General features: G+C 48.3%; 1 protein-coding gene across 1 annotated transcript; it reads right to left on the bottom strand.

Moving 5' to 3' along the window:
- Positions 1-999: 999 nt before the first annotated feature.
- GPRC5A (G protein-coupled receptor class C group 5 member A) lies at positions 1,000-22,603 on the bottom strand. Its single transcript, XM_081821256.1, has 4 exons — positions 22,439-22,603; positions 7,567-8,495; positions 5,044-5,102; positions 1,000-4,709 (listed from the first exon to the last, which is right to left on the bottom strand). The coding sequence occupies exons 2-4, from the start codon at positions 8,486-8,488 to the stop codon at positions 4,617-4,619; spliced, it is 1,074 nt and encodes a 357-aa protein (XP_081677382.1). The 5' UTR covers positions 8,489-8,495; positions 22,439-22,603; the 3' UTR covers positions 1,000-4,616.
- Between the last annotated feature and the right edge of the window lie 1,420 nt (positions 22,604-24,023).

The raw sequence follows: 24,023 nt of genomic DNA, 5'->3' as shown, positions 1-24,023 counted from the left end.
CATGTAATCACAGGGTATGGTCCTGGCCCCCACCACCAAGCCCCAGGGCTCAGGGTATAGCCATATGGGCTTGCCAGAGTTTTTTTTTTATTGAGTTGGTAAAAATCCAGCAGGAGTAATAGATCAGAACATGGAAGGGAGCCTGGACGAGAAGCAGCTGGGACCAGAGAGTTTGGTGTTGCACACACATGTGGTAACCAAATTCCATTCAAGTATCACCTTCTTTCTGCTGAAGATCCTGTTTAGATCTGGTGCTTAAGACACGTGGCTCGGGTCATGACAACAGAAGGGTTACTTGCGAAGGTTTTTCAAGGACTGCCTCTGAAATCTGCCCTCGGGAACTACAGAGGGAGAGAGAGATGCCGAGGGCTGTGGCAAAGCCCCCTGAGGGGAGCAACAACTCCATACACAAAGGAGGACCGGGAGGTGCCCCGTATGGGTTTTGACTCAATATGGGAATCAGGGAAGTTGAAGGATTATCACGCTGGCAGGGAAAATGAAGCAACTCTGCCTTTTCTTTTTTTTTGAGAGAGAGAGAGAGAGAGCACTCAAGCAGGGGAAGGGCAGAGGGAGAGAGAGAGAATCCCAAGCAGGCTCCACACTCACTATGGAGCCAAGGTGGGCCTTGATCCCACGACCCCAAGATCATGACCTGAGCCGAAATCAAGAGTCGGCGCTTAACCAACTGAACCCCCCAGATGCTCCCCCCCTTTTTTTCAATCAGTTTTTTTTTGGTTTTTGGTTTTTGGTTTTTTTTAGAATTCTGACTCGTCTTACAATTCCTCCTTTGACAGTATACTTTCCCAAGAGGCAAATGTTCATTTGGCTTGGGGCTCGTGGGAGTGTGACCTGGGCTTATCCAGAATGTGCCCATCTTCACCATCCTTCTCCCCACAGCTTACATGCAGGAGGGAGAGAAGATGACTACAGGGGAGATCAGGGGAAGAAAAGGCAAAGGGGGGGCCACTGTAAAGGAAAATGAGAGGAAAGCTTAAAATATAGAGTGACCATGGTAATTTTATTAGATTCTTTACTCAAACATCCACTTTGGGGAGAAAAAGGTCTAAAACTGACCACACAAGTGTTGGCAGTAGACAGAACCAGAAATTTGGCTCCGGTTACATTAACTCCATTAGGCCTGAGTTCTTTCCTTTGTAAAATGAAGGCCAGGAGGCACCAGCTAAAGAAGTTCTGTGACCTTGTCAAACACCAACATTTTCGGCACTGGAATGTTCCATTCTGAAGGGTTAAGAAAGTTCTAGCAATCTGGAGGTTGCAGAAATGAGGGTCAGGCACTGATACAGGGCCACACAGAGCCATCTGCATACCTGGAGCGTCCTAAAGCTGGGCGGGGGGTGGCGGGCGAGGGGAAGCATTGTGGGCTCTGGGTGGAAGGGGTTCCAGAAGATGCCCACAGGTTGGACCCCAGAATGTGCAATGGCCGACCATCTACAACCTGGAGGCCGATGGCCCAGATCCCAGATCTCAGCAGTCCAGAACGCTCCAGAAAGATTTTTCTGATGCCTCCCGCCTCCAGTTCTGCAATAATTCCATGTTTCAGACTGGGGCTGGGACGGAGGCAAACCTGCAAACCCTGATAGCTACAGAAGGAAGCGGGCCAGGAAGGAAAAGATCAGCTGGGCACCGTTCTGCTCTCGGCAAGAACGACAAGTCTAGAAATGCAGGAAGGAAACCCAGAATGCCCGGGGGTGGGGCGTGGGGGGTGGGGTGTATGTTACTGCGGCATTTCCAGGGCCAGTCTGTCCTCTTTGTTTGGGCACGCTTTTCCTGACAGAAAGCCAATGTTCTCACCACATGAATACTCGTGGACGTTAATAACAGCAGATAAGACCGCTGTCTGCAAAGATGCCGGGTTGCATGCAAATGGGCTGCAAATACCTTGGAGGGTTTCACAAAAATAAGACACCGGGGCCAAGAGAGTCTGGCAGAGGAGATGGGTCCTCTGACGACGACGGTGGGAGGGAACGCGCGAACTGCTCGAGCATGCGAACCTTTTAAAATGGGACGCCCTTGCCTCGAGCCCGTGGAAGGTCTGCAGTTCTGCCTAGGTGCCCTTCACGGGAAAGCAGCTCTAAGAGGTTTGCTTTTGCAGAGGCCCGGCTCCCCGAGGGCGATCCCTGAGGTTTTACCGCCATCCAGTGGAAGCCTGGAGTATGGCAGCTGCGGAACTGCCCCAGCCTCATGTGAGCGGCAGAGAGGAGGAGACAGTCTATCTCCCGCCCTACAGTGAAAGATGAGAGGAAGATTGCTGAGCTTCGTTTCATTATCACCCATTTAGTTCAAAGGAGCTGCCATTTTGGTTCCCGGCCATCAATCAACGGGCATCACTCAAGGACCAGGCTGGGCTGACTTTGCACATTCTATTTCACTCCAGTGAAGATAGAGACCTATAGGAAGTCTTTGGAAACGTCTTCTCCAATATCATAGCAATCATCAGGCGCCAACACTTCCAGTCCCTGCCATGTCCCTATTTTAACAGAAGAGTTTAATTATGTCCTGAAGGCGTAAGACCTGAAGACAGGGTAGCAGAGGGATGACAAGGGCTGTTCCAACGGGGAGCATTTATCTACCTCCTGGCAAGAAAAAGAATTCAGTGAGGGGATGGTCTACTTGTTCCAACGCTGTATTTCTTAGAAGAGAAGCCAGCAATGGGTGCCATTCCTGTGTTTTCTCCTGTTTTTGAAGAGGTTGCTGTGAGGACTGCAGTCATGGGGATACAAAGGCCTGGCAGATACTCTTTCCTAACAAGAAAGCAGATCCAGGGTCGTCTGTGGCTTTCCCTTTCACTCAGCCTCCTTTGTTCGGTTGATGGGCTAAAGACCAGAGGAGGAAAGAAAAGAGGGGAGGGAATAGGTGTTTCTTGAGTATCTACACTCTGACAGATAATAGACGTGAGATTATATTGCGTTCTCCTCACAAAAACCTCACTGGGCTCTTAAGAGAGACCAGAATGGTCTGGAAGGATCCAAATCATGATTTGTAATTCCCCCTTTTCAATACAAAACTAGGCTAAATGTTAGTGCAAAGCCATGTGAGAAACAATCAACCAAATCTTTGTGGAATGTAAATATCCTTAATTCTGAGTGTCATCAGTTCACCTCCAACCTCACCTCAACCCTTTTCCCACACCGGGTTTTCCTTTTGATGAAAAGCAGAGCATCAGGCTCTTAGGAGGTAACTCCCTAAATCAGCTACAAGTTTTTAAATGTCATTCTGTTTCAGTACATGGGGATTTTTTTTTTTTCCTTCACCAAAAAGTGTTTCCTATGGCCCTTCCCCACAGAGCTGTTTCTGGGATTAAGTAAATAATAATTGTTAGGTACCATGTCTTTTCCAAGGGATATTATGAACCGATTCTGTCAAATAGGGATCTGAATGTATTCCCTCCTACAGTTAAACCTGTGAATCGTGGAGCTGGCTTTGAGGTCTCCTCCCTGTCCTACTTGGCCTGCCAAACCCCATTCCAAGGTTGCCACTCCGCCGCCTTCCTGCAGCAAAACCTCAGGATCCGTGACCCTTCTTGGCTCCACCTGTCACCCTTGCCCCTCACCTCAACAACTGGGGAAAACACACTTGTCTTAGACATAAGGAGGAGAAGGAGAAACGCGTGGAGAAGGGTCAAGTGCACGCCCAGTGGAATTGAAGCTTGAACTTCAGCTGCGGGACCTCAGCTCCGCGTGAAGACAAGTGCCCCGCCGTCTCTCCTTCAGGTCCACTGCACACCCCCCGTACTGCCCGTCTGCCACCGTGAAAGACTTGCCACCACATCTTTATTGCGTCTCCAAGTGAGGAGCGGTGAATAACTTACTATACAAGGAACACTCCCCATTTGTAGACGATGCCCACTTACAGAACACAGGTGGTGAACGCAGCGTGAAGCTGTTTACAGAAGCTGAGGAGCAAGGGGGTGACAGAGGAATCAGTGCAAGGAATTTAGTGCAAGGACGGTGCACGAATTCTCCTGGCAAGCGGGATATACAAGAGGAAGTTCTGGGAAAGCATGCAGGGGAGCTTATGTCCGGGGATGGAGAGCAAGTTTGGGAATGGTGACCAGTGAATTGGTGCTGGGGGCCCACAGGGGTCCCGTGGTAGCGCCACAGAGATGAGTATATTGGGGGTGACCTTTAGCCTCTCCTACCCAGACAAGATGGGAGGGTGCCAGTCAGTTGGCTTCCAGTGTAGATTTCGGCAGGGACAGGCCTTGGCTGTTTTTGCTCAGATTTGCAGTTCTGCTCTGCTCACAAAACCAGCCTTGAGGGAGAAGAGCTGGCTCCTGAAGCTCACTGAGCCAGGAAGTGGTCAGATGACCAGAGCTTTAGTCACTTGTGAAATGACTGGGCAGAGTAATGGGCACACCCTGAGTTGCCGGAGACTCCCTCCCACTTAAAAGAAGTATCCTAAGCCTGGGACAAAGGGAAAACACGAGTGCTAGGCCCTGGAGTCTTGTTAGCCCCCCAGAAACTCCAGAAGGGAAGGCAAGTTCTTCCCAAAAGGTTTTGTACAGTTTCCTCGGGAGCCTCGGGATTTAGCCCATATCTCCCGGGACTCCCCATTGATTGGCTGACTTGCTGTGCTTGTCCCACTCTTCTGAACGGCTAACTGCCGTCTTTCCTTCCTTCATAGTCATGGTAAGGGCTAGTCCGAGTCTGGGCCCTTGGAATGGAGAAATCCTTTTGGGAGGTCCGATTCTGAAAAGGAAGCAGCCATATTGTTAAGTCCACTCCAATTCCTGGATATTTCAACAGAGCTCCGATCTGGGCAGGAACCTTAACTTTCTCCCCTTCTCCCATCCCTCCCCCTGAAGCACCCCTCCCTGTGCCCTGGGAATACTCCAGGAACACTAGGAATCCTCCAGTCTCCCGTGCTAACCCGTGAGGCAGATCACAGGAAAGGAGACACGTCGTCCTTCCAAGATGGCCATCCAGGGGCCCTTCAGAATGGCTACATCCTGTGTTCCCGAAGGACAGACATTCCCGGAGAGCTAATGCCACTGGCAAAAAAAAGGAGAAAGAAACCATTTACCTGCAGCTGAAAATGGGTGGAATAAGGAGCATAGAGTGTATCACCTAACTCTTCAAGACCTGAAACAGAGGGAGAGGACGGGTTACAGCACTGGGGCCCCACCGGCTTCCTGCTCCAGCCAGTGCTCACCCCCCCATTCAGTCACCTATCAAAACATGCCGTGCTATCTATCCATTTGTCTGTCTCCCCAGGAGACCGTACGTTTCATGGAGGGAGAGACCAGCCCAGGCCCAGGGCCAGGCACAAAGTAAGCACCAGATTGGAGCAATAAATGAACAGAGGGTCACTAGGCGAGCACCTTTCTAGAAAACCTCCCTGGCGGCGCACCTCACCCCAGGACCACTTCTAAAGCACATCTGAAACCAGTCTTTTCAGATTTAGATCTGGCCAGAAGATGTTACCTAGAGTGAATCTCACTGAGGATTTACCCACTTCCTTAACTGCCCACAAGGAAAGAAAAAAAAAAAAAAAAGGCTTTTTTTTTCTTTTTACTTTCTTTGAGAGGGGGCAGAACTTATGAGCAATTGTTTTCTGTATATTTGGGGAAAATTAGAGGGATTTAAACTCTGGAACAGAAGAGCAAAGGCATACAATCATCATGAATACAACTTAGAGCAATCCATTTATTTCCCACCGAATGTACCCGTTTAGTTTATTTCACACACACCTCAGATACTTTCTCTATATAAAATACTGTGGAAAATCTAAAGATTAGGGGCACCTGGGTGGCTCAGTCAGTTAAGTGTCTGTCTGTCTTCAGCTCAGGTCATGATCCCGGGGTCTTGGGACCCGCATCGGGCTCCCTGCTCAGCAGGGAGTCTGCTTGTCCCTCTCCTCCCTGCTCATGCTCTTTCTTGCTCTCTCTGTCTCTCTCTCAAATAAATAAATAAAATCTTTTTTAAAAAAATCTAAAGATTGGGGCGCCTGGGTGGCTCAGTCATTAAGCGTCTGCCTTCGGCTCAGGTCATGATCCCAGGGTCCTGGGATCGAGCCCCGCATCGGGCTCCCTGCTCCGCGGGAGGCCTGCTTCTCCCTCTGCAGCTCCCCCCGTTTGTGTTCCCTCTCTCACTGTGTCTCTCTCTGTCAAATAAATAAATAAAATCTTTAAAAAAAAAAATCTAAAGATTAACCAGAATGATTCGTGGCCTGTGACCCGGCCTGGGGCTGACACTGGAGAGCAAGGGTTATAATGACAGCTATATTAAACAGTTATGGAATGAGACACACTCTGATAAGAGCATTTCCAAGTCCTACAGCTTGCAGGCAGAGTAAATAATGAGAAACTAGGGAATGTGTGACTCTGGAAAAGGACGAGGGCAGGGAGAAGGACATGCCTGGAGCCTGAACACACAGGCAGGGAAAGACAGCGACTTGGTTTGTTTGGACTGAGAGCGCAGCTTCCGTGGTTGTTGGGTTCTGGCTGTGAAAATATGGTGGGTACTGGGGAGCCAGCGAGGTATGTGAGCAGGAAAATGTGGTAGCCTGAGAAGTATTTTAGGGAGAGGAAGGTGATAGTGGTCCATAAAATGAATGGAAAGAAGGATGAGAGGGAGGAATGTACTTAGGGAGTGATAACAGGGAGTCCAGGAGTGTGGTGACAGAGTGAAGGATGAGAATGGACAGGAGCCGATGGGTGCTAAAATATCCCCTCCAGCCATCCCTGCTTCCGTCCCAGCTTCCAAGTGCCCGGGAGAGGGACCACAGCTGCTGTGAGAAGCACCAGAGAGCTTTGCACCTCGGGCTTCAAGGGCAGAGAAAACTGTTAGCTGAAGCTAAGGATCTCCGCCTTGGAGGTCCCTCACTGCAGTCCCAAACCCATCCCCCCTCCCTTGATTAGGCCCAGAGATCAATGACTAGATTCCTTGGGGCAAGGACAGTCTCAAGCTATCAATTTAGCCTTTTTGTGTGTGTGTGAGATCAGCGTAACACCTGGTTACTCACAACTTCAGGCAAGAGCAAAATCATTTGACTCTTTGATGTCAGATACGATCTCCTCCCTCCCACGGGCCCAGAGGCACGCAGTAAGATGTGGCTCTTCAGGATAAATCAGAATCCCCAGGGACTTTATGGAGATCCCTGCTGGTTTATGATAAAAGGGCATTCTCCTTCCTCTGTACTCTGTGACCACAGTAAGAAATCACGGCATGGCTTTCTATATTCAAATCTATAAAGCCTCCACATTGCTGGAAGGAACACCTAGTTCTCTTTTATAAAGACCACAATCTCACCTGCTTGTCTCTAGAGATTTTTTCAGTCATTCCTTTGCTCCAACTTATTTCGACTCAGAGAAACCCACAGGGTATTGTGTAGAAAGTACTAGATTAAGACTCCCGGGGCCAGCTTCTAGTTCTATTAGAACTCTAACCAGCTGGATGTTTTTAAGCAAGATCTGAGCCTTGGGGACCTTATCTATTCTGCCAGGGGTATGACCTGGATCATCTTGAGTGTTACTATAGTTATAATATCCTATGATTCTCCCCCCCATCTTTCTACAAGGGATTCTCACCCAGCCATGCTCTGTACCTTGGGTGATTTCCTCTTGAGAGTAGGCTCTGTTCTCCACACCATGGCTCTGCTTCATGAGTTGAGGTTTACAAAATGTATCCTCAACGGGGTAATCCATGGGGTTCCGTTGCTTTGTGAGCAGCCGAAACTCAGGTACAACATAAGCCAACAGGAAAACCCAGCCATTGGCCACCAAGGCTGAGCTGAGGACGGTATCATCCCACATGGGGCCAAAGGTAGAAATCAGGAGCAGGGTGATCCAGGCCACCCAGATGGCAATGGAGAGAAGCATGGTGAGGAAGATGTGGACCCCGTGTCTCTTCCAGCCGCTGAAGGATCCACAGAAGATGAAGCAGGACATGAGGCAGGTCAGCGCCATCAAGAAGAGGACATAGATAAGTAACATGACAAAGTCTTCATTGCGCCGAGAGGCAGAAAGCTCAGAGAAGATGGCGACATTGGTCCTGTTCATGGTGAGGATGATGTACTCAGCAGCAATGATGTCCTGCACCAGGCTGAGGCCCACGGCCAGGCTCAGCATCACCAGCAAGGACAGGGGCCTCATCCCATGCACCAGCTTCGTCAGGTTGAAAGCATGAACCAGGAGGCAGGAGAAGCAGAGGGAGAAGAGGACTCCGAAGAGGAAGAAGCGGGTGGGTCCTGTGCTGCCATCAAGTTGGATGATGAAGGCAAAGGTGAGGCCAAAGATCCCCAGAACACCCAGGAGGAAGAGAAACTGGGTCGGGAGCACTTTTCGCCTGTTGGAGTCTTGCACCTTGCAGATGAGAATCAGGAGAGCGAACATGAAGGCCACTGAGGTCACAGCTCCAGCTGCAGCCACTGCTTCTAGGACAATGCCCCAAATTGCAGTGGTATCACAAAGTCTGTAGTACCTGGCGTCCAGGCTTGAGCGGCAACCACTAGCGGATGTTGTGGCCATTCTGGTCCTGCGTAGAAGCAAAGGTGGGGGGAGGGAGAGGTGAATCTCCAAACAAACTCTTGGCACAGGGACCCAGAAAGATTAGGAAAAACTTTCCTATGCTCGGCCAGGGTTGCCCCTGAACTTGCTACATTAGATAAAGCTACTAACTTTTCTCTAGCTCTCATGGCAAATTCTAAAGACTGATGAAGGCAAAAACCAAAGCTCCCCACAATTAAGCACTACTAATGTGTACACTGACGCCAGAGAACTCAGTGCTCTGTTGAGGGGTTCCGGGGTCTCATTTCAAAACATAACTTAACAGGGTTCCTGATATTTCTGGCTTAGTATTTTGTCAGAATTCACGAACACGGAAATCTCTACGCTTAAACTTTAATCATAATTTATCAGTCTCAAGTTTTTTTCCACCTTTGCCTCTGTTTCAGACATTTGTAAGCATCCCCTTCTTTTTTTAAGAAAGACTTTATTTGAGAGAGAGAGAGCACTCGAACACGTGAGGGGGGAGGGGCAGAGGGAGAAGCAGACTCCCCGCTGAGTAGGGAGCCCAACGAGGGGCTCGACCCCAGGACCCTGAGATCATGACCTGAGCCAAAGGCAGATGCTTAACTGACTGAGCCCCCCGGACGCCCTGTGCGCATCCCATTCTTTCATGGATAAGAGGAGTTTTCTGAACTGTAGATTTCTCTATGGAAGGACAAACATCCACTTCACCACCACTGGATCCTCTTCTTTAGCTCTGCTATCACGTGTTAGAAGGGTTTTTTCCCCTCCTTAAGTTTTGTAAGGATGGCTCTACTCTTATTCCAAAAAGTGATGGAAAGAGTCTTCTCTGTCATAACGAGTTCTTTATTAACTAGGAAGTCCTGGAGGACGCACCAAAAAACAGTGGACTATCCAACGAAAGACATTACCAATAGCTAATGTTCATTTTTACTCTGGATCAGAAACTCTTCCAATCACCTTTCATGTATATTAGTTTAATTTCATAGCAACTCCAGTAGGTAAAAAATATTAGCGCTATGTTACAGATGAGAAAACTGAGGCAGAGACAAGTCAAGTTACCTGCCCAACATCCTACAGTGAGGAAATGGCAGAAGCAGAATTTGAACATAAGTTATCTGGCTCTAGGATCCATGCTCTCAACTACAAGTGCCACCTCTTGAGTGAGTTCTAGCTGGCCTTAAATGCAATCTGAAATAGTCTCATTCTCTCTCTCTCCTCTTATGTCTGCCCCTTTTTCTCCCTCATCAGATGCCCCATAAACCAGCTCTGTTTATGGTCTCGATTCCACTTAGTTCAGCCCCACACAGGCTAGGAGCTCCCAGGTGATGGATGATCCACAAAGCAGGCAATCTGCTTACCCACTCAAGGACAATCAGAATTGACAGGCTGGGGGCACCTGGGTGGCTCAGTCGATTAAGTGTGGACTCCTGATTTCGGCTCAGGTAGTGATCTCAGGGGCCGTGAGATCAAGCCCCATGTTGGGCTTTGTGTTCAACTCAGAATCTGCTTATTCCTCTCCCTTCCCCTCTCTGTGCCCCCCTCCTGTTCCAGCTCCAACACACCTTCTTTCTCTCTTTCTCCCTCAAATAAATAAGTAAATAAAATCTTAAAAAAAAAATTGACTGGCTATCCTTCCTTTATATCTCTCCTTGATCTCCCGGATCTGCTTCCTTCTCTGTCCCACAACCTTCATGTCAATTTTAAACCCAGCTGATGTCCCAAACCTCATGAAATCTAATTCCTAAGAATTCAGGGCATGGTGGAAAGATAAAGTGGGAAATTGGAAGAGAGCAGGAGTTTGTACATTTCCTTAAAATATACGGTACTCAAAGTCCAAAGTCAACGTCAGGTAAGACGTTGAAATTCAAAAGTGCTAAGGTTTTTAACAGTCGTCAACAAACTAATTTTTTTCTGGATTATCTGGCTGTTTATCTAGGGCACCATTCCTTTTGTTTTGTTGAATGCTATTTGTGCATGAATTTTGTTTGGGGGGGGTGGCTTTAGATTTCTTTTCCTGATATAATTGCTCACTCAACAGTGAAAAGTTCTGAACTGATTCAAAGAGACATACAGTCAGGGCAGGGAGTAGGGGACAGTTAGAGAAAGAGAAGGCTCACTGAGAACCCCTCCACACAAAATCATCAGTGAAAGATTTTGGCCTCCTCTAAGGCCAAATGGGGAGAGACTGTGCAGAAAGGAATTGGAAAGAAGGGGAACCGCTGAGACCAGGAAGCAGGAAAAGGTACAAAACATTCACTGCATCCTGCCTCTTTCCTTATAGCAGAAAAACAGCTCAGAATGTCTTCACCACATGCCCATAAATGCATATAGACAAGATTTCTCTGGCCCTTCACAGCTCTAAGGGGATGCTGTGATCAATCCAAGGAAAAAGAACACCCATTTCTCCTTCTTCCATCTTATGTCTTCAAGATCCAACCACAAGTCCGGGAAGCAGCACAGTGGGATACGGAACGAGCCATCACTCACTAACTGTCCAGGGCAAATGAGCCTCTTCTTCAATGCAGACAGAATTCAAACATCTGCTTCCCTTAAAGATATAAAATCTGGGGGTGCCTGGGTAGCGCAGTCGGTTAAGCATCTGACCAATCACCATTGGTTTTGGCTCAGGTCATGATCTCAGGGTCATGGGATCCAGCCCTCGTCTGACCCATCTGTTGGGCTCTGTGCTCAATGGGGAGTCTGCTGGAAAGATTCTCTCCTGATGCCCCGCCCCTCCCCCCCAAATAAATAAAAAAAGATACAAAATCTGCATTTCAGTTAGATGACATAATCATCGCCCTAGCACTGTTTTATTCTCATGGCAATTCGGGAAAAAATTATATGTATATATATGCAATATAAAACACATACTTACATACATGAATATTATGTATGTGTTGGAATATTATAGGTGTGGTGTATTAGAATAAAATAACTTAAGTAATATAAAGAGCAAATAGTTTATAGCTTCAATCTATCTTCCGAACTTTTTAATGAAATTTGGCTCGCCAAGCTTAACTTTGTATCGTATTAAGTCATTCACTCAACCAGTATTTCCTGAGCACCACTATGTGCCAATCACTAGGCTAGAGAGTCCATGGTAAAGGGGAAAACAGACAAGTGCCCTAGCATGGCAGAAGGGACAGACAGACAGACAGAATCTGCCACTATGGCCACAGGCTTCCCACAGCCCTTCGTCACGCAGGGGTCTGTCACCTGCACTCTACCGCAGGGTCACCCCTACCGCAAAGCACAGAGCAAAGAACGGGTGAAGAACGGGTCACGGGTCCCATTCCTCAGGGCAGCGCAGGATGAGAAATGGGAGGAAGAGGGCAGGCATCCCCTGAAACACAAGTCCCCAAAGTCTGACTTGCCTTGCCTACTCCACCACTCTGGTGGTGGTTCGGGGAAAGGGGGTACAGACTGGGCTCAGTTGTGGGTGCCAGGAGTATGGGAGAGGAAGAAGCCCCCAGCCCCGGGCTGGATGCAAGCACTGTGCACACCAGGGAAGGGAGGGACCCAGGCTGGGCGCACCTTCACCTCACCACCTCACCCCCTCCCAGATCCACCATAAGGGCAGTGTCTAGCTGCAAAGGTATTTCTCCTTCCCAGTACCCCCGCTCCTCCTCCCCCGGCCAGTGGTTCCTTCCCCACCCCTCAAGGTAGTACTGTCCCTTGACAAGCAGGCATCAGCATCACCCGGGAACCCTGAAGGACTTCGGGCTTGAGGACTCTAAGTCTTGACAGAGATCGATGAGGTGTTTGTCTAAAGGATGGTTGTGGTGCTGGCCAGAGGAACAGTGAGCCAGAACCTCCCGCCCCCAACGTGAACCTCCGGGCCGCTCCCTTCTGGTGTAGGCGGGGTTGTGTCTCGGGCCTCTTGGCATCCACAGACCAGGGTCCGATGAGAGCAATGGGCCACGGGTGTGGAGAGGGGAGAAAACCGATATCCCTCAATTTCACCTCCACCTCCCACCCCAATCATACATGGGAGATGGGGAAACAGACACTGAAGTGCCTTAGAACGTTGTTTTTAGGGGCGCCTGGGTGGCTCAGTTGCCTTGGACTCTAGTCATGATCTCGGGGTCCTGGGATTGAGCCCCAAGTCGGGCTCCCTGCTCAGCAGGGAACCTGCTTCTCCCTCTGCCTCTCCGCGCCACCCCCCTCCCCTGCTCCGCTTGCTCTCTCACTCTCTCCCTCTTAATAAATAAAATATTTTTTTTAAAAAACCACCGTTTTTCAAGAAATGTTGACATTTTCAAGCATACTCGCAAAGCCCATGGGCTCATCACTTGGTTTCAGAAATTACCAATATATGGGGCGCCTGGGTGGCTCAGTTGGTTAAGCGACTGCTTCGGCTCAGGTCATGATCCTGGAGTCCGGGGATCAAGTCCCGCATCGGGCTCCCTGCTCGGCAGGGAGTCTGCTTCTCCCTCTGACCCTCCTCCCTCTCATGCTCTCTGTCTCTCATTCTCTCTCTCTCAAATAAATAAATAAAATCTTAAAAAAAAAAAGAAAAGAAAAGAAATTACCAATATATGGCCAATTCTGCTTCATTGCCATCCCTACCCCACTTACTAGATTATTTTTAGGCAAACCCCTGACATCATATCATTTTATGCACAAACACTTCAGTGTGTATCTCTAAAAGATAAAACTCCTTTTTAACTTAACCACACTTCAAAAGTTAACAATAACCCTATAATATCAAATATCCAGTTAGGGTTCATATTTCCCAGTTCTCTCACTAATGTCTTTTTAAATTTTTTCTTAGTAAATACGTTTTTATCTGAGTGACTAATTTTGTCGGAATTATCCTTACTTCACCTCTGTTAGCCCTCCTCCACCTCTTCCTCCAGCATGAGAGGCGTTGTGCAATGGGTCTAAAATGTCCCAAGTACTCTGAATTTGGTCAGAGGAAAATAAAACTCACCGGACTCATTAACAAGCAGCTCTGTACAGAGAAGGCCCTGTGTCACCCAGGGAGTGGTCCAGATGAGGAAAGGAGACAGGGAAGACGGCTAGGGGAAAGGACAGGGTTCTGAGAAGCTAAAAAGGACTGCTAGAAAGCGAGGTTTGAGGGGAAAAGGGAAGCAACCAGCATTTGGGAATATGAACTGCCAGGAGCTAGCGAAACAGCCTTAGAGAAGAACATAAGGGCTGGAGCAAGAAAGAGAAAACGGAATGCAACCCTTTGGCCATCATTTGTAACCAAAGTCAAGGACAGAGAGACCCAGGGTCCGGCCAAGAAAAGACTAGCTCCTACGAAGACCAAACGGGGGCTGAAAGAAGCAATTTACTCTCGGGCTGCTCTGAATGGGGAGGGAAAGTCTCAACACTAACTCACTCTCGGCACAGATCAGGCATGCTCTTACGGCTCTACCCTCTTAACCAGCACAAAAGCACCTTATGCGGAAGCTCATGTCGTCATTATCCCTGCCTCCACCTGCAGCAACTGAGGCACAAGTCAGCTGACTCATCAAAGTCCTGCAGCGAGGAAATGGCAGGGCCAGGATTCAAACTGGAATTCCAACTCCAAAGTTACACCGAGCAGCCCTTTGTCTGGTAAGAACTTTAGAGCCGGGAGGGACCTGGCCTCAGAAATGGAGGTGACCACATCGGCCCTCAGGCGCCGCACGAGGCTTTGAGCATGGGCGAAATCCACTGAGGCACAAAGCCGACCCTTGTGAGCTGCTCCAGCTGTTCGAATTATGCATAGCCTCAGATTCCTACACAGGACCAACATGACTGTCCCCCAGACCGGCTGCAGGAGGCAGGGCCGGAAAGGAGGTCTTGTGAGAGAAGATGAGATGGGCCAGGAGGCATCACAGGGGTCTCCCCATTTGTGAACTCGGGCAGAGGCACTAAAAGCCAACTTCAGATCCATCTCTGAGTTGGGACATGGCCCGAGAAATCCCTATCCCACATTACCAGACCCAACACGCAGGTCCTATGGATTCCATCTCTTCAGTATCTCGAATATTCCACTTCTCCCAAAGGCCATCCACCTCACCTGGACCACTTCAGAAGACCCATCTCCCTCTCTGGGCTTGTCCTCTTTGAGCCACTCTTTGCGGCCAGGGGAGGAAGAGCCAGAAGGCACAAAGGCAGAAGGCTCTACATCCTCAGCCCCTGCTGGCCCTCTTGCACTTCCCACCATCACGCTCCTCACACAGCCCTGCAATGCCTATTAGCACTAAGTCTGTGTCTTCCTCTGGATTCAAAGGCTCTGAGAAGGTGGGGACTGAGTTGTTAAGTATCTCTCCCCAGTCTCTGGACTAGCACCTGACACGTGGTAAAAGCCTAACCAGGATGGATGAGTGTGTGCAGGGATAGGAGTGGAATCTGGTGGGAGAGGAGGGGCTGCTCATGAGATGCGGTAGCGTTGGGTGGGGCGTACCTGGTTTCCTCATTAGCTCCCTGTTTGCTGTCCTGAGTTCTAACCTCCCTTTCTCCTATCCTCCTCCTCTTGTGGGCTGTCTAAAACACACTCTGGGTCTGAGGCTAGGGGCTTTGGGCCAGGTCTGGAACCATGCTCCCATCTAAATGACTCCAGGGGTCTCCCCAGACAGCATGAATCCCGAGATTTCCCAGTAAGCAGAGACGGATTTACTAGAAGCCAGTCCTCCGTTGCCACCCAGCTCCCTGATGACTAAACCCTGCACTTTGGAGGAACACGGTACAGTTTTAGTGTGTGTAGCCTCTGACCTAGGATGTGAGGAAACGACTTTTCATTAGTCATAAGGGTGAGACCCCCTTCACTTACTACAGCTGCTAACTAAGCTAACCAGCCACTGACCAGTAACCCAACAACACCTACAACCGAGGCCTTGAAGTCACCTGCCACTGTCCTAAGCCCTTCTGGAATGAGTCAGGGCATGAAAAGAAAAGTTACAAAGAAAAAGGACAGGTAAAAGGCAGAAAAAAACGAAGAAGAAGCACAAGAGGAGGAGAGGATAGGGGAGGAAGAAAGGCAGGAGTCCCTTTCTGGGCTCAAGTCCAAGCCCTGTCTTTATCCTACCTCTTTAGAAAGAAGAGGTTTCAATCGCGTCAGGTGTGGACACTATCTCCTGGAACCTCCCTTCTCTCCTCTGTAAAATGAGGGTGCAGTGCTGAACTAGAGGGTGCGAGCCCACGTCCAGCCTCACTGTTCATCCCTCTAGGATGCTCCTTTTAGACAACTGCCAAATCTTGCTCCCTCCCCCTCATTCTTCTTCTTGCCCCACCTCCCGTCATTAAAAGAACATGTCCTGCCAACTCCTAACCAAACCCCAAAACAGGGCTGGAGGTGACTCAGGGTCTGATGAGTCCTCCAGCTTCCCCGAGACTCCTCTCTTCTCCCCAGGGGGGCGGGACGCTGAAGCCTAGACCTGGAAGGTGGCGCAGCCGGCGGACGTGCAGCGCCCGGGCCCCGCCCGGCCCCGCCCCCTCTCGGCCCCGCCCCGCCCCGCCCTTCCCAGCCCAGCCCCGCCCCAGAGTATCTGAGCATGAATAACCTGGGGCCCCGAGGCTTGCCAAAGCCAATCTTATCTTCCTCCTATGAGACAGATCTCATTCTGTCATCTGAAAATGAAGAGGACAATACCTACCTGTTAGCACTGCCTGGGGAATAATACCAAATAACTTAGGATTGCTGAAGCTGAGTCTTCACATACCTCAGCCAGGCAAATGTGTGATTTTCTAGCATTTCAGTTCTCTCCCTCCTCTTGAATCGCCCCATTCGATATATTGTAATAGTCACAATATAATTATGAGTAAAAATAGTCAGGAGTAGTGTCACATACCGAGTTCCCCGGAGCCAGGCACAATGCTGAGTGTTTATGTATTTATAGGTATTCTCTCATTTACATGTTTTTACATCTTTTATCTATCTCATTTATTATTCCTACAACCCATTTTACAGGTGAGAAGACTTGACTCTTAGCAGTTATACGTCCAGGGGTGCCTGGGTGTCGCAGTAGGTTGAGTGTGGGACTCTTGGTTTTGGCTCGGGTTGTGATCTCAGGGTCATGGGATGGAGCCCGGCAGTGATCTCAGGGTGGTGGGATCAAGCCCCAGGCCCATCTTGGGCTCTGAGTCTGCTTAAAAGATTCTCTCTCCCTCTGCCCTTCCCCCTGGCATGCTCTCTCTCAAATAAATTTTTAAAAAGAAAGAAAAAGAAATTACATGTTCAGTGTCACATAGCTGGGAAGACTATCCCTTTACAAATGGTCTTAATCATAATGTAATTTTTCATTTCATCTTGAAATCACTGTTAGGAACTCTGAAGCTTTTCTCCATGACTCCAGCCTCTCTCCACTTAAACCGGCTCTGAGAAGTCTCCACAGCGAGCGATCCTACACTCAATCAACAAACATTTAAGTACCTACTTTGTGTCAGGCACTGTGTTAAGTGTATGAGTCACACGGATCAAAAGTGGGGCTGCTGCCCCTGGGAGGACCAATAGGGTCCCCCTGACATACAAATAAGGGGGCACAGGGTGGCCAGGGAATGCTGAGGGCACATGGAAAACAGTGAGTCATTCCAACTAATGGGTCTTTTTTTTTTTTTTAACGCTATAGAGACCAAGGAGGGGAGTCCTGAAAGATGTGCAGCAAATAGTGGGAGATTTTTAGGAAGGCAGAAGAGACAGGGCTTGGGGAATGAAAGAGTCCAGGTTAATTCTCAGATTTCTGGCGTAGGCAACTGAATGGAACTTAGAAATACAGGCTGCTGAGGACCGATGCCAAATGGAGCTGTGCTCAATCTAAGATGAATATGGGCCATGCAACTGGCGGCATCCAGAAATGACGAGCACAAAATCCTCCTGAGAGCTTGCTCTGGGCTACACACTGCTTCATTTAATTCCCACAACAACCCATTAGTATGCCCCTTTTTGGAAGTTGAGGCACAGAGAAATTAAATAACTTGCCTGAGATTTCATGGCACTTAGAAGCCAGGCTCTAGGACCCCAGGTTGTGCTGACCCCCTCTGCACTTGGACATGCGAGTCCGAGGCTCCGGAGAGGTGTGGGCTGTACACACCGGATGGGTCTAGAGGAGGCATCCGAAGCCTTGAGAGGAAAACCAGATCACACAGGGAGCAAGTACAGTGAGAAGGGGGCGAATGGCAGGACCATGACCATCTCATCAATGCAGGAGTCAGCGAAAGGTGTTTAAAAAAATGATCAGGGGGGCACCTGGGTGGCTCAGTTGGTTAAGCGACTGCCTTTGGCTCAGGTCATGATCCTGGAGTCCCTGGATCGAGTCCCGCATCGGGCTCCCTGCTCGGCAGGGAGTCTGCTTCTCCCCTGACCCTCCCCACTCTCATGTGCTCTCTCTCATTCTCTCTCTCTCAAATAAATAAATAAAATCTTAAAAAAAAAAATGATCCGGGGTTGCTAATAATAATAATAATAATAAGCCTGAGTGGTTTCCCAGAAGCCAAGGAGCAGTTTCAAAAAATAAATAAATAGGGGCGCCTGGGTGGCTCAGATGGTTAAGCATCTGCCTTCGGCTCAGGTCATGATCCCAGGGTCCCGGGCTCAGCCGGGAGCCTGCTTCTCCCTCTCCCTCTGCCTCTCTCCCTGCTCATGCTCTCTCTCTCTCTGTATCTCTGTATCTCAAATGAATAAATAAAATCTTAAAATAAATAAATAAATAAATAAATAAATAAAAATAAAAGAGCAGTCAACAGAGTTAAATGCTTAAGGAAGGGAACAAAGAAGGGAAGGGATCTTTGGATTAACATATTAGCTCCTTTTTAGGTTATAACAGATTCAGTCCCAATTTGAGCTTCATGGCTTTTCTCCCATGGGTCCTCCCACCCCTCTCCTCCTGCCTTCCTAACTCCCCCTCTCTCCACCTCCACTCAAGGCAAGCCGATCTTCCAAGAGTATTTCTATCCAGAAGGGAATTGGGCTCATCCAAGGTCTTGTGATAAAGTCATGCTCTTTGCCTCCGCATGTGCATTGTTCTCCCAGCCAGAAAGATCCTTTCCCTCCTAGTCACAATCATTTACCATACTGCTTCGAAACTTAGCCCAAAACTTAACTCTATCTTGAGGTTTTTAAAAATTATTAGTCCCATCTCATTCTAACTTTGTAGGTCTCTTCATTATTTCTTAGCGCTCAAGTTTTTCCATATATATGTTTTATATTATATATTAATATCAATGTTGACTCAACCATCAGATAACAAGCTTCTTAAGGTAACAGAGCAAATTTTCTGTTTGTTGGTATCCTCCTCAATAGGCGCTCTGCTCTGCACAGTGGTTTTGGACTAAGACTGACCACTGAATATTTACTCAGAGTTAAGTTATTTATTATCAAGTGTGAGTAATGGGGAGGAAGAATTTTTGAAGATGAATATGTACTGATGCTTATCCTCATATCTAGGCTGAGTTCTAAGACAAGGGTGGAGTCCCACAGGAATTTCTCTGCCCTCGATGAAGGATTAGTTATAAATGGAAAGTGTCTACAGGGAAATCTCCAGGATCCCCTGTTCTGAGTAGTCATCCTAATTCTGATGACATAAAAGTGATTATGGCAACAGCTTATGAATAACATCTGAATAACATCAGTGAATTGAGTTTCTTTGTAGTAACTGAGAGAAAAAAAAATTACCGAACCTCTTTAGACAGATCTAAACAAGAGTAACTACGGTGCTTATCCCAGTCTCTTCACTTTCGGGTAGTTCCCTGGGATCCTTACATACCATCTTCCTCCATTCTAAACAGAGCACATGGAGTTTACATTATTGTAAAATAAACTGCTGGAACATAAAATAAAATACTGGAAATCTTTTTAAAACACAAAAGAAAATAAGATTTTGAGTGAAACTTCCAAACCTTTTAGGCCCAGGATTTTAAGAAATAAAATTTCCAGAAAATAGGTGGATAAAGTCCTCTACTGGTATACCAGCTCACAACTCACAAAGATACCTTCTTTAAGATTTTATTTATTTGAAAGAGAGAGCACATGAGAGGGGTGAGGGGCAGAGGGAGAAGTAGACTCCCCGCCGGGCAGGGACCCTGTTGCGGGGCTTGATCCCAGGACTCCAGGATCATGACCTGAGCTGAAGGCAGACGCTTAACTGACTGAGCCACCCAGGCACCCCTTAAATATATTAATATATAAAGGGAACATATTAATGTTCAATCCAACAAGTCCCAAACTAAACTTATCATCTCTCCTTACAAGCCTGTGTTTTAAGCCCTGAGAATAGCACAACCAACCACTCAGCACCCTAGTAGATATAGGCTACCTAATATGGGAAAGGACGGAGAGAGCAGAACATGTGGCCAAAAATTATTTGGCAATAGCAAGCAACAGTTATTACAATAAATGTAAATGGTAACTTTTTCATTTTGAAAAAAAGACTAAATTAAACTATAATATACTTATAAGAACATCACCTAAAACAACAGGATTCAGAAACGGTTGAAAGTTGGGGTGCCTGGGTGGCTCAGTTAAGGTTAAGTGTCCAACTCTTGATTTCAGCTCAGGTCAAGGTCTCAGGGTTGTTGAGATCAACCCCATGACAGGTTCTTCCCTGGGTGTGGAGCCTGCTTAAGATTCTCTTTCCCCATCTCCCTCTGCCCCTCCTCCCTCTCTCTAAAAACAAAACAAAAACAAACAAAAAAAACATTGAAAGCAAAAGAAAAAAATGTAAATAAATGCAAAAATAAGTAATAATAACAGTGTTTATTTATCAGGTATTATGTATCAAGTACAAAATTAAATAGCTTGCTGAAGAGAAGGAAATTAAGAGCTGAGATATTAATATCACACAAAGTTTAAAGCAAAAAGATATTATATGGACCAAAAACTTGCTTTATAATAATTAGGGATACTCCACATTTAAGATACAACTGTTATAAACTTTTATGCACTAAATAACATAGCACCAAAACACATAAAACAAAAACTACCAGAAATACAAGGAGAAATTAAAAGAAATACAATAGTTATAGGAGACTTTAATATTCTTTATCAGTCCTCAGCAGATGAAAAAGACAAAGGAATAATAATATGGTAAATTTTTATAAATGTTCTATGGATACCTTACTTGAAATATTCTCTAAGTTCATATGTTCTTTATGCTCATATCCATTGTTCATATGTTTATATCTCCATTGTTAATCATATAATTCAGATCTTCTATATCTGTGATCAGCAAACATTTTCTGTAGAGGGCCAACTAATAAGTAGGTTAGGCTGTGCAGGCCATATGTTTGTAGCTGAAAGCCATAGATAACCCATAGACAAATGAGCATGGTTGTGTTCCAATAAAACTATTTACAAAAAGAGGCTGTGAGATGTTTGGCCATGGACCTAGTTTATCAACCCCTGCTCTATATGATTGCTTCTGTTGAAGTGGTTATGGAACATTTACAAAAACAGTATGTTTTAGACCACACACACTGAAATCCTAAAATAAGAAATATACAGACCACATATTCTGGCCACAAGGCAATAATATAGAAATAAAAATAGAAACAAACACACCAAACTACTCAGAAAATCTGAGACCCCTCAAGTGAAAATACTATTCAATTCATTGTTTTTTAAGGTCCTAATATACCAACACATCATTTCCTCACCATTTTCTCAGCTCAATCTGGATATTTAAACAGAAGTGGACCTGAAGACAAACTTCCAAAATGAGCAGAATGAAATCACAGTCAAAATCCAATTTTCACTAAGGATACAGAAGGGCTAGAATCTCAGCCATGGAAAGGAGCTGGGGGCCTTCCCAAGACCCCTTCAGAGGAACTCAAGGCCCAGGCCCTGGCTGTCTCATGGCTACACGGTGCAGCAGAGCCTGGCTGAGAAATCACTCTTCCGGACTCAAGACTGAGAGCACTTCCCAGGAACATTCTGCTCCTTTCTATCTGCCCTGTGAGCCCATATCTCACCATACCCTCAGAGGGACCTTTCTGTTTCCCAGGTTATGCTTCTGCTGACCCTTCCTTTCTGTCAATCTTCCCTCTCCTAGTAATAATAGCCAGCACACAGACCTGGAGGGTGGACTTCTGACCACCATTCTCACCCCTCCCGTGGGCCCCAGCCCATTGTATCTGAAGTGGTTCAGGTATTCCCCTTCAGGAAGGAGCCCAAAGTGGTGGCTGATTCAACAGAACCCTTCAACAGGTGTGGCCTCTGAGGAGAAGTTGGGAACCAAAAATCTTTCAAATTCCTTGATTCTGATTCTTGATTCCCCTATGACTAGCCCTTCCTTCCCTGTGGATGTTTAAGGGAGCACTTTGGACAGCCTGGAGGCCATACCTGGGTCCTACCTAGTTGTTGCCAGAAGGTGGGCTGTTATTGAATATTCAACTTCCGTCTGCCCCGAGGTTCCTGAGCAACTCAAAGGACAGCCAGGGAGGGAATGCTTTGCTGCCAACAGCCTCACACATCTAGAAAAGCGATGGCTTCTACAAGCTACTTCCCAAAATTCAGAAGCCAACACTTGTTGTGGAAGGACAAAATAAATCAAAACTTTTCAGTACCTGAGTGAAGCAGCAATTGTCACCATCTCCCTCCTCCTACCTCCCCCTACCCCCAATCCCCAACCATCCCATTCCGAGTCCCTTGCTCTAAAATTTTCCTCCTTCTTTTTTCTTGCCCTAGTATGATCCCCAAACTGCTCACCTGCCCAGCCAGGATTCCACCTGCTAAAAGTTCCTACAACGTGTCTGAGCACAAACTATTATCCTGACTCTCTTTTTGCTCTCCGCCTCTGAGCCCGGGGAAGCTCGTAGCGGGGGGCGGAAATCTGAGTTGAGTTAAACTAGAGAAATTCCTTTCTTGGGATTTTTTTCCTCATAGCCAGCTGGAGTCCATTACCAGGGAGTCCTCTTTTCTTGTATCCCACCCCACCCAGCGCCGCACTCCACCCCCTCACCCCACCAGGATTTAAATCTGGAGAGGCCGAGAGCGCCCCGGGCGGCGTGCGCCTCACCTACCCTTAAGCCCTGGCTTTGGCGCGTGAACTTGAGCTGCTCGCTTCCCGCGCGTGGGAGGCAGCACTGGAGGCCCTCGGCGCTGCGGAGGCCAGCAGGCGCTATCCCGCCCTCGCGGCGCCGAGCGGTTATAAAGGCAGCTGTCGCCGGAGGGAGGGAGCAAGCGAGGGGGTGAGCAGAGGGACAAGGGGCGGGAGAGGGTCAGGGGAGGGGACACGCCTATTCCAGTTCCGCGGCACTGCATGCTGTTATGAAAATAAAGTCCCGGTGCCAGGGAATGAACCCAAAGCCGCCTGACGTCAGCGGCACAGTCACCCTTGAAGGGGGGGAGAGGGGGACAGGGAGAACGACGCTGGCCCCACCTAGCGCATCCGACTGCTGCGGGACGCGCGCACCGGCCGGTCCCAAGGACTGGAGGAAAGGCGACAGAGGGGACCGCTCCTTATCGGGCCGCAAACTGTCATGTCCGGAGTGGGGGCTGCGGGGAGCGACACCCGCCCTCCCCGCCGGACACTCCCTCCCTCCGCCAAGGGCAAGGGCTCGCCAGGTTGTAGCGCCCGCGTTCCTCCCGGGGCCCACCGCCCGCGCGCGCGTGTGCGTAGGTAGGAGAGCTGACCTCCAGGTGGCCCTTCCTCCCCAGCTGCGGGAGCCGCCAGGCTTTCTCACCTTTCCCCTGTCACTCTCACCCACCAGTGCAGGGTGGGAAGCCAGGCGCGGGAAAGGGGGTGACCACACTCTCTGGCTTCCTAGCCAAAGCCAGGTGGAAACCAAGGAAAATTCCTCGGGGGTCCAGAGTCAGCTCCGCAACTCCACTTGTCGGAACTGTCCTCAGTTGCGCACCATTAGTGCTGTCCCGGCGGCCGGGACATCATTATCTCTGTACTTTCCTAACCGCCTCTCTTTCAGCCTTGACAATGCAGGTTGATGAGAATGGGGACGCCAGATAAAATTATGAAATAAAGGAATTTGCCTTTGGTGTCGGGTTCCCCCTCCCTCGCTGCCCGCTCCTCTTCCATTTATCAAGCCAATCCTAGTGAAACTTGTCTTTGTTTACCTGTCAAACAATCCCGCCCCTCCGTGTCAGGGTTCAGGCAAGGCTCCCCCACTGCCTTGGGGGAGGGGGAGGGGGAGGGTCTGGGCTTTTAAGGTGCCGGTTGGCACACCTGGTAAACTAATCTGTGTTACTATGCCTGGGAATTCATAGGGGGAGGCCTAGGGCTCCCCGGCTTTGTCCCCACACCCCAAGTTTCCAGAGTCTATTGGGCTTTGGGATTTTAGCCTGGGTTTGTTGCAGGTGGACCTAAGCACCTCTTGCATGTGGAAGCAGGATGATGGGGTCAGCAGGGAGCCGGCTTAAGGCAGCTCTAGACAAGGGAGTAGGCACTCCAGAGAACTAGACTCCCAGCCCACTGCTGCAGGGCATGCTTATAGGACTACGGGACCCAGTGCGGCCCACAGAGTTGTGAGGGCAAATGAATTAATTTTATCTTTAAAAAAATAAATAAATAAATAAAATGGGATTTTATTCGGTTTTCATTTCACTCCCAAGAAACCACAGCCAATGTCTTGAGTCTTGGAACGTTTCGCT

The sequence above is a fragment of the Leptonychotes weddellii genome, chromosome 5, assembly GCF_054177405.1.
Source record: "Leptonychotes weddellii isolate Sample4059 chromosome 5, ASM5417740v2, whole genome shotgun sequence".
Taxonomy (NCBI): domain Eukaryota; kingdom Metazoa; phylum Chordata; class Mammalia; order Carnivora; family Phocidae; genus Leptonychotes; species Leptonychotes weddellii.
This window is presented reverse-complemented; position numbering and strand designations above follow the sequence as displayed.

Bases quoted from the DNA above. Each gene is read 5' to 3' on its own strand.
- GPRC5A (XM_081821256.1), bottom strand. From the start codon at position 8,488: ATGGCCACAACATCCGCTAGTGGTTGCCGCTCAAGCCTGGACGCCAGG. The intron at 5,103-7,566 runs GTACAGAGCATG...CCTCTGTTTCAG, and splicing joins TCAAGAGGAAATCACCCAAG to GTCTTGAAGAGTTAGGTGAT. The intron at 4,710-5,043 runs GTAAATGGTTTC...CTTCCTTTTCAG, and splicing joins CCACCCATTTTCAGCTGCAG to AATCGGACCTCCCAAAAGGA.